The 14,003-nt window shown below is 40.4% G+C and overlaps 1 protein-coding gene across 1 annotated transcript in view; it reads right to left on the reverse strand.

The window, feature by feature from the left end:
- The window catches only part of LOC306744772 (glutamate receptor ionotropic, kainate 3-like), a gene marked incomplete at both ends in the record, with an annotated part of 90,965 nt that extends 88,113 nt beyond the window's left edge, over nucleotides 1-2,852 (reverse strand). The window contains one exon of the mRNA XM_079227456.1: nucleotides 2,738-2,852. Within this exon, the coding sequence (XP_079083582.1) occupies nucleotides 2,738-2,852 (115 nt within the window). The remainder of the gene's footprint in view (nucleotides 1-2,737) is intronic.
- Between the last annotated feature and the right edge of the window lie 11,151 nt (nucleotides 2,853-14,003).

The raw sequence follows: 14,003 nt of genomic DNA on the forward strand, positions 1-14,003 counted from the left end.
GCACAGAAAGTAACCATCATATTCAAGGTAATCATCAGTTTACTGAGTGGTATTTTCTTGTTGGCAAACATAAAAATTATCTGCAGACACATGCTACCTTCTGGGAGAAAAATGACCTCCAGCAGTTTGGTCTATTATAACAACGTTGCATTATCCCCTGAAATGGTTTCAAGATGAGATGAGAGGTTGCACAACCTGTCAGGGAGAAAAGAGAATTACCAAAAGCAGGCAGAGAGAGTCTAAAGAAAAGCACAGCATGTAAGTGGACAAATACAGGAGGAGCAGTCTTTTTTCCCCCTCCAACAAATAGGAGCTACAGAACAAGACGGAGCGACCATCTGGCCTCAACTTAGAGCAGTGCACTGTAAAAGCACTAAAATCAATGGCAACAACTCTACCTTGGATACCCACCATTACCCAGATGGTGTACTTGGAGAACTGCACAGGCCACCTAACCAAGAGCAGACACAGCATAGACAGAGAGCACCATGCTCAAATACCACCACCCACCTCCATGATTTTCACTGGTTTGTTTGTGCCGGTAACCAGTGCTGAAGAGCGACGTTGGCCACCGGGCACCGACTATAAGAAAGCCCTCTGTTGGTTTTAGCAGGGTGGCTGCGACACAGAGCGCACACACACAAGCACACCAAGAACCAAATTACAACAAAAAAAGGGGGGCACTACATACACACACACTCAAAAAAGCGCTCATCCCTAAAAAAAATCATCAGGCTGTGAATACCAACGTCCTCTCTGAGAAAATATTACAGTATTTCTGCAATAATACACATACGGCTTATCTGATGAACACCCTTAGGCTCATCCCCTCTTAAAACAGAAACAATTTAATTGTATAAATGTAATTATATGGAATATTATCTCACATTTCTTGTTATTTTCACACACGCCTGGTTTTGAGCAGACAAAATGAAATGGATACACACATGGCCATTTACGTAAACACTCAGCTTCAAAAGATCATATGAAGCCTTTTGAATTTGATTTATTTTTTCTTTGGCATTGAGGCAAAATTTAGCAACCTTGTCAAAATACAATCTTAGGAACACAAAAAAACAAACTGCTCCTGCACCGCACGCAATGATAGATTCTATAAAAAGCAATAGTGCGACTGTAGCACATTTCAAGGTAAATTTGTCTCAGCACTTTGACATTTTTAAAAACAAAGCCTGTCAACTCTATTTCAGGTCTTCATTTGATCTGCTGCCACTGTAAAAGAGAAGAAAGAAAAAAGGAAAAAAATGTCCTTTTGACCAAACGATTTCAGCTCACATCAGTATATATAGCGAGAGCTTTAAGGGTTTATGCGGTTTATAAGACATCACCAAAGTCCATGCACAGCGATGTCAGAGGAGTCATGGCTCTTCAGAGTGCAGCCGTCAATCACAGGGACATCCTGGGCCTGCCTGACACTTAGCACGAAACATTATTCTACAGTCGGCCACTTCATTCTGCGTGTTTCTGTTGAATTGCTTTTTTAGAATTTGTATCAAATATACAGGCTTTACAACATTCACGCCAGGTTATAGATATAGTGATACTTCATCCTGTTAAAGTCTAGTAACTTTCATCTGAATAAATGGAGCTCAGTGACCACACGCTGAGCTTGACAGGGATCGTATTACAAAATCAGAGTGGGATGTTGGTGATTTGCAGATGTGTCTCACAAGAGGCTACTGATTTGGAAAGCCCATCCGCCTCTGTTCGAGCACTGGAATATAGAATATGCAATTGTATAACATTCATCCACTTTCGCCCATCATTTATGACTGGAAGACAAAAAGACCCATACCATTAAGCTGCTCTCACACCCTGTCTGTACCCCGGCTGTTGTAGTGGTATGTTAATGTGGGCCAATGCCATTTTGAGTAATTGTCCTGCATGGCACTCCGCCAAATGTCAAAAACGATTTGCCTCGTGACAAAAACCTTATTGATCTTCATTCTGCTCCTGTCTCTTGGTGGTGCAAAATGTTTCATCGCATCGCCAGCCTCCAAATGACAATTCTCACATTGTTCGTCAGTGAGTGATTGGAAAAAGACAACACCAGCACAGACCCTGCTTTTTCTTTTTGTGTGTGTGAAAGATCTGGTGGGGGAGCATCTGTATTTAACAGTGCAATGCAACTTTGAACAGATTGTTTTTGTATACCGTGTGTGCACTTTGCATTGTTGCAAATTGTTGAGAACATAATATAAAATAAGATCAGATCAAACTCCACTCCACTGAATAAATTATTTTAAACTTTCTCATGGTGTATTCCTTAACGTGATGCTGTAGTTTTTTTCGAATTTAACAGACTTCTTAAAAGCCAGGCATTACTCCCAGAAGGCATGGCAATGATCCTGAAATCAGCCGGTGACTCAACACGCTGGCTGCAGAAAAATGAAACAGACAAAGCAGAGTGCACAGAGGTCACACTAACCCACAATATGTCACGGCATGGGCATTGAGTGGCGAAGGCACCCTCAATTTTACAGGTAACCGTGTTCCATAATGCCCTGCTCTCTTGTTGCATGCCGGGTGCCTCTCGTTTAAGTCAAATGGAACGACCCGACTGAGGCGAACGTGAAATAATAGGGACTGCTCGTTTCGTCTTTACCCCACCAAAAAAAACACCCGGTGCCGCTGTGACCGCATGGATGAGCGGAACAGGGGCCAACTTTCAAGAACAGAAACGTACGTGTGTGTGTGTGTGTAAATGTGGAACACTTACCTATTCGAATAACGTGAGGCATCCCGTTAGAGTAGTGAATCCAAAAGAGACACGCAATCAGCAATGTCCAGTATTCCCAAATCGCACTCCGGGGAGACAGCCAAGTATTTCGCATGGTTGTAAAGCACTTTTTAAAATTCCAAAGACGACTCAGAATTGATCATCAAAACTGAATTCGACGTAGCATAATACGGATTTGGGTGTCTTCGATGAATTTGCGCTCATTGTACTTGGTGCAAGCTTTTTCAGTTTTTTTGTTGTTGTTTTTTTTCTTATGTTACTCACAAGTCTGAGAGCGGCTTGATCAGGATGAAGCCCCCCAGCCCCGCACAGGCGGATCAGTGATACACCTGCGAACGCAGGCTGCTACAATTACCCTGCAGGAGTCTCTGTATCCCCTCCTACCGACGATGCTATCTGTCTACTGGCAAGTACCACGGCAACAGCCGAGCCGGACTCCCGCAACGCTGTGGAGGAGGAGAACTGCGCCTGCGGAACTTTGGGTCGCCTCGAACGATTCTGTCGCCCGAAAAGACAAACAGAGAAACGCGTCACACGATGAGTGCTGGGGAAATATGAACGCACTTGAGACGTTCAAAAGATGATTTCTGCAGTTTAATCACTCCAGCCTCCCATTCCAGTCATGACAACTGTTCACACAGATACACTTTGAGAAGGCGGTAAAGCCGCTCCGCGACGCTCCTCTCCAGTTGCGCACGGTGATGGCACGAGGCTGGCTATTGAAGAACGTCCAAATCTGTACAAAAAGGCTCTTTGTTACACAGTGTTCATTTGAAAAAAGAAAAAAAAAAACCTTCTAGTTTGTGCTGGATGGAAAGGCAGTGCAGGAAGCCGTGCGTCTGCGTGCGTCTGACGACCCTCCTTCCACGGTGCCACTGGAGGCACGCGTCGTTACGCATACTTGTCAACTATGTCCAATAAGTATTTTATGGAGGTGAGATGGATCCAAATAATGAACCGGTCTTCTACTTTTGCAGTTGTTGTATACGCTTGCAACATGCTAACATTATACAGATATGTTATACATTATACATTTTATATTATGAGATTTAGGATTTTGTGTTCTCTTAAATATGCAGATTTGTTTCTTATTTACTGCACTGAGATGGATGTTCTTTGCCTCAAGCAGGCAGGAAACCCCCGCCTGTATTATGAATGGGATGAATTATTTGCATGAGGGAAATAAGTGTCAACTGAGAATTGGGACATTGACAAAGCAGGCTTCTTATCGCTGTTATTTGAGACATTCAGTCTGTGTCAATGACTACATTAAACCCTGGTAACTGCTTGCTGCCTATCTGGCTGTCCATTTTTCATGCTTTACAAAGAGCCCTCAAATACAAGCTGCAGGTTACATATACAATGACACAGTGAGTGCTGCTCATACCGCTCTCACTACTGCAGTGGAGGAGGGAAAGCCCAGCTGAAGGTAATGAAGTACCTGTTTATGGCACAGATTGAATGCAAGTGAATTATGCATTTTTTCTAAAACTGAAAACTAAAACTTGGAGCATCATCAAAAGGCTGAAATCTACTTTAGAAAGTGGAAAGTGTTTAAAGAAATATATTCTGGTTGTTTAATTACCTTTTAGATATAGACAATGTTGTATAAATAGCAAGATATATAGATGGATATTTTCTGAAAACAATCTAAATCCAATTGACGTAACAAATAATGATAATAAAAGCAGATATTATATATTATATATACAGAATAAACCAAATCCATAGAGTGTATTTTTTACATTAATGATTTGTCGTTTTTTAAGCATATTCCGCAAATGCACTGCTACATTTCTTTGTGCTTAATAGAACACTGTTGATGAAATGGTGCTGTGGCTCATTGGTTTTATTTTTCTGTTTGGAATGAGGGAGAGGAATAAACTGTGCATCAGAGGGCATGCAAGCAAGAACAAGCCAGACTGACTGCCACTGCATATTCATGTCTCCCAGAGCAGATTTATCGCCTCTTGGCACAATGTAAGGACTATCAACGTGAGTTATGTGGCCCGGCTCTCGCATTATCGAGATTCATTGACTTGCTGCTCTTTCAAATACAAAATGTACACAGCTCTCGCAAACAAGACATTCTGGGTCTGTGGGTGCCCTCTATAGAGAGATGGCGGTCTGTGCTCTCAATCACCTGGGCTGATAACTGGAGGGAGTCTTACCCTGGAGCAGGAGAGTTCCCCACTGTGACAAGAGAGGAAACGAGAAGCACAAGATGTAGTATCGCAGTTCAATTTCTACATTTGGAGTAGCTGAAGCAAACTGGATGTGCATTGTTTGTGTTTCTTACAGCAGCTGGAATTACATCTTTGTGCAACCATCCTTTTTTTTGTCTCCCTGTCACTTCATCATTGTTTAGAATTATTATTGTTACAGTGTCACCTGCCATGACAATAACTTGAAATACACTTTAGCAGTGAGAGGCAGTGGAGCCAGGAGGATTATTAGAGGAGACCAGAGCAGTGCTGGTGTCACCAACATCCACGTCACATACTGTACAGTGTAATGTTGCACACAAAGGCTGACATCAGTGTACTCAGGTAAAGTACTTATATGTAAATAAATGATCTAATACAAATAAAAGTCCCCTCTTTAAAATCCTACGTAAGTACATAAATCAGCTGAATGCACATAAATCAATACAAAGTACTCATTCTGCAGAATAAATATCCCCTATGAGTGTTTCTTTAATTATATAATACATAAATAGGTTATTATTATCCCTGATGCAATAATGTGAAAGAAGTACTTAGAATACTACTGTATCGTAGTTTGGTGGAGTGGTTCCTAATCTAGGGTCGATAAATCTAAAAATCTAAAAGGTCATTATTACAGGCCTCAAACAGGTATTTAAGTTGAGAGGAGAGATGTCTCTTTGTTGGCTGAACTGATGGCTGAATGCACTTCCTATTGATATCTAAAATATATTATTTTGGCAAATGTTCTTCATAGGATATTAGTGCAAGGCCATGTTGAAGTAAAAGAAGTGTAGAAGTGACTATGAATGACACCGAGGTATAACATCAAACCCCTCGACTGGACTGAAATAATTCAGTCCAGTCTCTACTTGAGCAAATTAAAAAGTAATTTAAGTTGACACTTTTAAGCAGGTCACCTATCCATAAACGACAGCACTGTCAGCTAATTTTTTTTTCTCCTGTGAAATGATTGCTGTTGCATTTACAACCGATCAATGCCTCGTCTGGCAAGTTGGTCATTACTAATAGCTCTAGAAACATCAAGTCTCCATTGTGAAGCTGGAGACATTGACAAGAGGTGTACTTAGTTGACTGGATTGATCAGCACATTTTGTTTAGTTTTTGAAGATTGTGAGAGAGGCGAAAGAGGACAATCAATTTCCACACGGTGGCTTTCATACACTGCTTGCTTATACATCTATGATTGGCTGGAGAAGATGTACAATCCAAGAAGTTAGATTGTTCATAATTATTTGGAAAAATTGCTGCACTTCGATTGAGCCTCAAAAATGAATCATGTGAAACATTTTCCTTATTGATTTTGTCTTTTTTCTTCAAGAGAAACATAAAGAACTTCAGTCACCAGACTGAACATAATGCTGAAGATCGAACATCTCCCCTCAACAATGGGTCAATAGGAACTCATTTCTAAGTCTAAGTCTGCGTGGTTATAAATGAGATGCTTTTTTTCAGGTCTTTTTTGATTGGATTTACTATTTTTTACGGTGTGGCTTTAGCTTTGTAAAAAGAAAAGATAATTGTTTCATCAAGAAAGCCACAAAGTCAACTTTTCAAACTATGAGGAAGTTGCATTGATCTCTTGGAAGAAAAGAGAGTGATGAATCAGAAATCGGGTTGAAGCTTGATGTTTGGGAATAAATAATCCATATTTGGGTATTCATTGTGAGTGGACTAAAGTCCACCTGCAATGTTTTTTTCATGCTTCTTTATTTTGCGAAGGCTTTGTGTCTTCATAGAATTCAAACATTTCAAAAAGCTTTGTTCAAAATACATGTCCGCTCTCAGGCTGAGCATGGGACAGAACATACCATATGCTACGAGATTCAATGTCATACGGCTGCTGTTTGTATATATTACCGTCATGACAGGGTTTGTGGCAGCTTCATTACATAAGGGCTACAATGCCCATGCAGCTTTTGTGAGCAGACAAATAATTAAATGTCGATTTACCCTCTTCAACTGTACTGGGGCAATATAACAGTTTTGCTGATAGATTGAACACTTGCTACAGCCTCACGCTCTTATGATTCAAGGCAAGGTGCCATGTGCAGACAAGGTTATGAGGAATTGGCCCAATTCTGGCGCTGATTGCAACGTTTACTGGGGCTACTGCTCTGACTTGGAGTTAGAGACTGCTCAAGATGTATGTGCTCCTGCTGACGTATGTAGCCGTGGTGTGTTGGGGAGAGGGGAGACAATCACAACCCTGATCAGTCATCCGGACAGTCTGTGAGATGGGAAATGACTGCTAGCGGGGTTTCAGCCACTGGTTTTAAATGAGAAAGGCACAGAGTAATAATAGATTCCTGACCCAACCTGATTTATCAATTGAATTATTAGTGTGATCATCTTTATCATCCCCGTCATCTATCTTCTATAACTACTGCCAGTTTAAAATTGTAGGAGCAGTTTGTAAGCATGTATAAAGAAAAAATAAACCAGTTTCATGACCTTTAAATCAACACTTCTATATTTGGAGTTTGAGCAAAGAGAAAAAAGGAAAAAAGATGAATGTCGTTGTTACAAAGATGCTTATATGAGCCTGTCAAATAAAGAATAATACTCCAGCTGCAACACAATCCTGTTGTTCATCTCTCAAGTGACTGGTGCTTGATGTTCAAGCAGACCTTTAAGGTCAAGGAGGCAAGCTGGGGAATTAAAATCACACTTGAACACTTCTATGGGAAAACCTATAGAGTGCAATCACGGAGTGATTCATTTTCTCCCAAAACCCTGTGTAATTATTCTTGACCCTGTGTGCACCGTATGCATCACTGGTTCGGACCTACACTCATGCTGTGCTCAGAATGTAGTCACGGCCAGGATGTTGTTTTTGTCCTATGTTGAGGTCAAATCATTTGCATAGTTATAGTTACCCTTTGGATATGCCTGCTTCTTAGAATGGGGGCATGTTGTTTTTTTACGTAGTTTTTTCTGAGCTCTCTGTGCACCATCCAACAGTATGTGAAAGTTCAATTAATGTATTCAGAAGCTATTTACATTTGATTTCTAAAAAGTTTTAAAAAGGTACAATATCCCCATTTTAGTTTTTTATCTTTATTTTCTTATGGTAATTAAAACAGATTTTGACCCATTCGTTGGCAACATTTGATGATGATCCCTTTCTTTTATTGAGTATTTTCAGCTGCTTGTATTGTAACTGTTTATATGCCGTTGCTAGTTAATTAAACCATTCTTTAATTGTCTGTTTCCAAAGTACCAGAAATAAGAGAAGCTGAAAACCTCAGTTGAGGTTATTTAAAACACAAAATAAAGAATAACTTCCCAACCACAAATCCATACACTAATACCGACCTACCTATTTTACAGATAAAATAAAACATGTTGTATCTAATATTTTCATAGTCCAGAAATGTGCTTATTATTTCCTCGAAAGTAGGGAAAAATGATAATGCAGAGGTGACTTAAAATGTTTTTTTGTTTTCCGACCAACGCTCCAACGCTCCAAACCCCAAAGATATTTTGTTTCTATCATATAAGACAAAGGAGATGTGAGTCTCCACGTTTGAGAAGCTCGATAATGTTTTTTTCAAATATACTGAGCAAGAGTGAGGGACGACTGTAACACTGAAGATGAAATGGCATCGAACCCTGATGTCACAATGAGCTGCTATGTTTCTTTATAACGCTGTACAAAGACTGCAGTGATACTGATGTTCTTACTGAGAGGTGGACTGTGCTGAGCTTCATGCAAAGTATCAGGTCTGGCAGTTTTCATTATGAATCTGTGTGAAAACATAATTATGGGTTTTTGTTTTAGAACTATTTGAAGGCCATCAGCGAAGCACCCTTCAAGTGTGTTTACCATCTCCAGAGAGTTCGTTCAGGGCTTTAAAATGAGGCGGAGTGAGAGGCCGGTATCATGACATGCCTTGCAAATACTCCAGCAGCCAATACCCACAAGGCTTTGTTTCGGAGGTTATCTTTGCTCTCCACTCAGTTCACTCGAGTAGCCTATCTATCAGTGACGGAAAGAGAGCAGCGGTGACAGCCACAGCACGATTAGACGCTGTGTTGGTTGAACAGGGCCAGCCTTTGTTGTTGTTTACACAGCGTTTGCCCATCATTAGGCTTGGCAAGACTGCCTACTCCTTTTATATTAATTAAAATGAATATACAGTAAAGACTTCACGTGTGGCTCCCAGCCAGAATTTTGAAGTAAGACTCAATTAACCTCAATGACCCTGTCTCACACAAACAATACAACATTAATTATATGCAGCATCCAACCCAGACGCGCTTAGTGGCTTCAAAACTACATTATAAATGGTTTAGAATGCATTTCCACCTTGTTTTCGTTTGCGTCTGCCAAATCAATGGCCCATTAAAAAATCTGCAGCAACATAAAATGGATATCATGAAAGTTGTTTGCAGAGTATGCCAGCTCTGAGAATCAGCATTTTTCTTTTTGTATATGATTATCTTCTTGTGGGATCTTCATTGATTTGACTTTAATGTTTGACAGACGTGAACTTGTCAAATATTTTGAAACAAGAGTGAATACAATATGTATCTTTTTTGTGTGGTGAGAGGGACATTGAGGTGTGCCACGTTTGATATCAACTGTATTATTCCTGTTTGTTATAACAGTACACAAGTTGGTTGTATTGTGTGTGTGTGTGTGTGTGTGTGTGTGTGTGTGTGTGTGTGTGTGTGTGTGTGTGTGTGTGTGTGTGTATAAACAAGTCCCACTCCGACACACACATGCACACGTTCAGACAACCTGTGAAATAAAGTGTCTCACTAATTTGAAACGTGCCTGCATTTGTGCACAATACAGTGATCCGCAGACTTTCATGTTATCACATTGGCAGTTATGAGTAATTGCAGCCTGCAGCAGTCCCTACCCCTGGACAACTTTTAATTATGTTACAAAGTGCACACGCTCTCCTGCATTAATGTCTCCGCTGGAGTCTTGAACGATTACATTCACTCTGGTGGTGTACAAGGACTAGCTTCCCTAAATCATGAAAACATGTTTATTAAACAGAGATAAACTCACACCATGGTATGTGTTGATGTCAGGGAGGGATTGCCCTTTGTGTTGTGAATGATAAGGAATAAAAAAATAATAATGTGTAGCAAAGCCGTGTAATGCTTACAGAAGCTAAGAGGCGGCAGGGGAGTTGAAGTCTTTTTTTTCTTTTAGCGATAGAGTGCTGACAACATGAATGAATGAACTCACTGTAACGTATTCCTCGGGCACAGTGGATCATTTATGTCTTGTATGGCCTATGCCTGAAACAGCTCTCCCTGTGGAGACGAACGTGTGTGTGTGTGTGTGTGTGTGTGTGTGTGTGTGTGTGTGTGTGTGTGTGTGTGTGTGTGTGTGTGTGTGTGTGTGCGTGTGTGCTGTCCATCATCGTAGGAGCAGATGAGTGTGAAGTGAAGCACATACCAACCAGCAGCAAGTCACTCATAGTTTCATGTTGGGCAAGTCCCTCTTGTCACACTTGAGTTAAGGAACACGTCGGGGCATGATTGCTTCAAGTCCAGTTTTGACCAACACATAAAGATATGAAACATAAATCAATATGAGACATTTTAACACAGCAAAAGAGCAAGCAGAAAGCAACATTCAAGACACATTTTCTAATTTTTCAAAACATTTATCCTCATTTGAATCAGTTTTGTTCAGCAGCTCACGTTTTCAAACTTGTACACACCACATTCTGTTCAATTAAAAATGTTGCAACCAGGGCTCAATTATTTTGGTAGTTTATCAGATATGTACTTGGGTGGATAATGTCAGGAACTTGCTGGAAATGTGCAGTTTTAAACCAACAAATCTCCAATCCGTACACTTTCTTCCCCCTTGTATTTCTTAATATCCAAAATAATATGAGACAGGTTTTTCAGAGAGGATTAAACCTTTGGGATGCATCTGATGAGATTAACATGATGATGAATGAATCAAGGTGTAGTGAGTTTGCTATTAAGTTTATAAATATTTAAATGTGTTTGTGTTACACTTACCATCAGACATCATGGAAGAACAACTATATATGTACATGTCGATGCTTACAAGATATGCTCTTGTTGCCTGACTGATTATGACTGCATTAAACAAACTGGAAAAATGACCACCTCGCTTAAAAACATAACAACAGACTGAGGTCGTTGGGAAATGTGCTTGTTCAATCAATGTACACTGCACCATGCTGGCTTAATCACAGATCTTGTACATGGATAATTGCTACAAGTGAACTTTGCTTGGCTGACATTTGCATATATTGAGTTACAGGAGTCAGTCTCACTCAGACTCCATCCGCTGGATCACCGCTTGTGATGTTATCCGTGTGGAGCTGAACACATCAAAAGCACTTTCTTCCAATAATTTTTCACACATCAGTGCGGTCATAGTTTGATGTTGATTCTGTTTAATGGAGGGCTGGAATGCAATTCTAAATCGATTATAGTCTTACTGTAATTTGGTTGAAGTGGATATGGAATATATATATATATATATATATATATATATATATATATATATATATAGAGAGAGAGAGAGAGAGAGAGAGATAATAATTAATTAGCAAATGACCAGTTAATTAGCAAATGACCTGTAGCAGATTTATCAATGTTTCCTGTTCACCTCTAACGAAGTACATATTATAGCTCAGCCATTTTTTCCCAACCTGTGGTCACCCTCAGGGACGCCCACCCACCAAGGGTGGTGAGATAAATCAAAAGGGTCACAAGGGGATTGAAAGAATATATATATATATATATATATATATATATATATATATATATATATATATATATATATACACTCACCTAAAGGATTATTAGGAACACCTGTTAAATTTCTCATTAATGCAATTATCTAATCAACCAATCACATGGCAGTTGCTTCAATGCATTTAGGGGTGTGGTCCTGGTCAAGACAATCTCTTGAACTCCAAACTGAATGTCAGAATGGGAAAGAAAGGTGATTTAAGCAATTTTGAGCGTGGCATGGTTGTTGGTGCCAGACGGGCCGTCTGAGTATTTCACAATCTGCTCAGTTACTGGGATTTTCACGCACAACCAATTCTAGGGTTTACAAAGAATGGTGTGAAAAGGGAAAAACATCCAGTATGCGGCAGTCCTGTGGGCGAAAATGCCTTGTTGATGCTAGAGGTCGGAGGAGAATGGGCCGACTGATTCAAGCTGATAGAAGAGCAACTTTGACTGAAATAACCACTCGTTACAACCGAGGTATGCAGCAAAGCATTTGTGAAGCCACAACACGCACAACCTTGAGGCAGATGGGCTACAACAGCAGAAGACCCCACCGGGTACCACTCATCTCCACTACAAATAGGAAAAAGAGGCTACAATTTGCAAGAGCTCCCCAAAATTGGACAATTGAAGACTGGAAAAATGTTGCCTGGTCTGATGAGTCTCGGTTTCTGTTGAGACATTCAGATGGTAGAGCAGAATTTGGCGGAAACAGAGTGAGAACATGGATCCATCATGCCTTGTTACCAGGCCCGTAGAGATTACCCTCGCAGCCCCCGCACCGGACAGGCATTTCCTGTACCCACAAATACAATTTCACCGATAATGCCAAGTGGTCTTTTATGAAGGAACATTGTCCCATTTTGGTGGATAGCAGTAAATAGCAATTGTGTACATCCGTCATGTCATTGCAGCTCAACAGTTTGGCAAAGCCCCAGCCCCCCAAACTGCGGACACACAACTCCCTCTATGCAGAGGCCACATGAAAAAAAGAAACAATGAATTGCCTAGGTCACCTGAGATACAGTAGGAATGCAGCATAGGTCTTCATGATAAAACGTGTGAAATGAATACTAAAGCGATGACACATATATATTTTCCTGCATGTCCTTCCTAAACATTGGGCCAATGCGAGAGCAAGTGACCTCACTCAAGGCACCGCCAGTTCAGGTCGAAGACTACAAGTTTAAAAATAAAAAAAATCTAGGGCTGTGTAGATAGAAATGAGCGAAATTACCAGACTTCAGTAATCTGCTCAAACGTCTTTGCTTGATGTTGGCAGCTCGAGGCTACATTAGCCACCACCAGTATAACGCACCTCAATATCTGATCAAACTGCCATCAATCAAGTTGCATTGTGGGTAATGTAGGTGCCATGTTTTGACATGGTAGAAGAATGCGTGAAATAAAAAAGACAATATCTTTGGTTTTGCTGCATCAGTTTTTATTTTGTTAAAGGAGTCAATGCTCCGTGCCCCTCGTGGAAGAACACAGGAGAAAGCTTAGTATTAGTAAAAGTATTCTTTTAACAATTAATCTGTTGATACATATGGTTCTTGCACGACGGCCATTGTGTCAACAAAAGAAATGTAATTCAAAAATGAATTTGTGTGATGAACGTAAGGACAACTTAATAAGGGCAAAAAGTCATTTTTAAAAGCACATTGTTATTATTGAGAAAACATATTAATACACAGTACAGTCAGACATATATAGAATGAGTTGAGGCTATAAAAAGTGGGCTGCAGACACACAAATAAACCGGGGTTTGAAGTAAAAAAGACAAATCCAGCTGGTCACTTTGACCAGTGTTTGTATTCAGAGAAAACAACAACACACAAGTCACTGTGTTACATACAGGCCCGTTAAGATTGCCCCCGCAAACCCCGCACCGCGGGGGGGCCTCGCAGGGACAGGGGGCCTCGCGTGGCAATTTCTTTTTTTTTTTTTACTTTCCGCGACGCAAGTAACGTTTCACAAAATCGCTCGTAACTATCCTTTAAAACAACGGATTTCAATAATAAACACATCTCCGTAACCGTGCGGGCATGTAGGAGTCGAACGGCATCTAGATCCTTACCAGCCACCTATAAGTAACTTTAAATTCCGTCAACCGTCGCAGATTTCTTTATTTTACATTTCTGGGTCCAGCATTTCCCCTGTCAAATGGACGATCTTTGATCCACCTCACACATGCGATGCGCAGTCTACTGAAGAGAATGCACCCGGGCTGGCTTCTGGGAAATGTAGTTTTCTTATAGAACTTTGAC

Source organism: Taurulus bubalis, assembly GCF_910589615.1.
Source record: "Taurulus bubalis genome assembly, chromosome: 12".
NCBI classification, from domain to species: Eukaryota; Metazoa; Chordata; class Actinopteri; order Perciformes; family Cottidae; genus Taurulus; species Taurulus bubalis.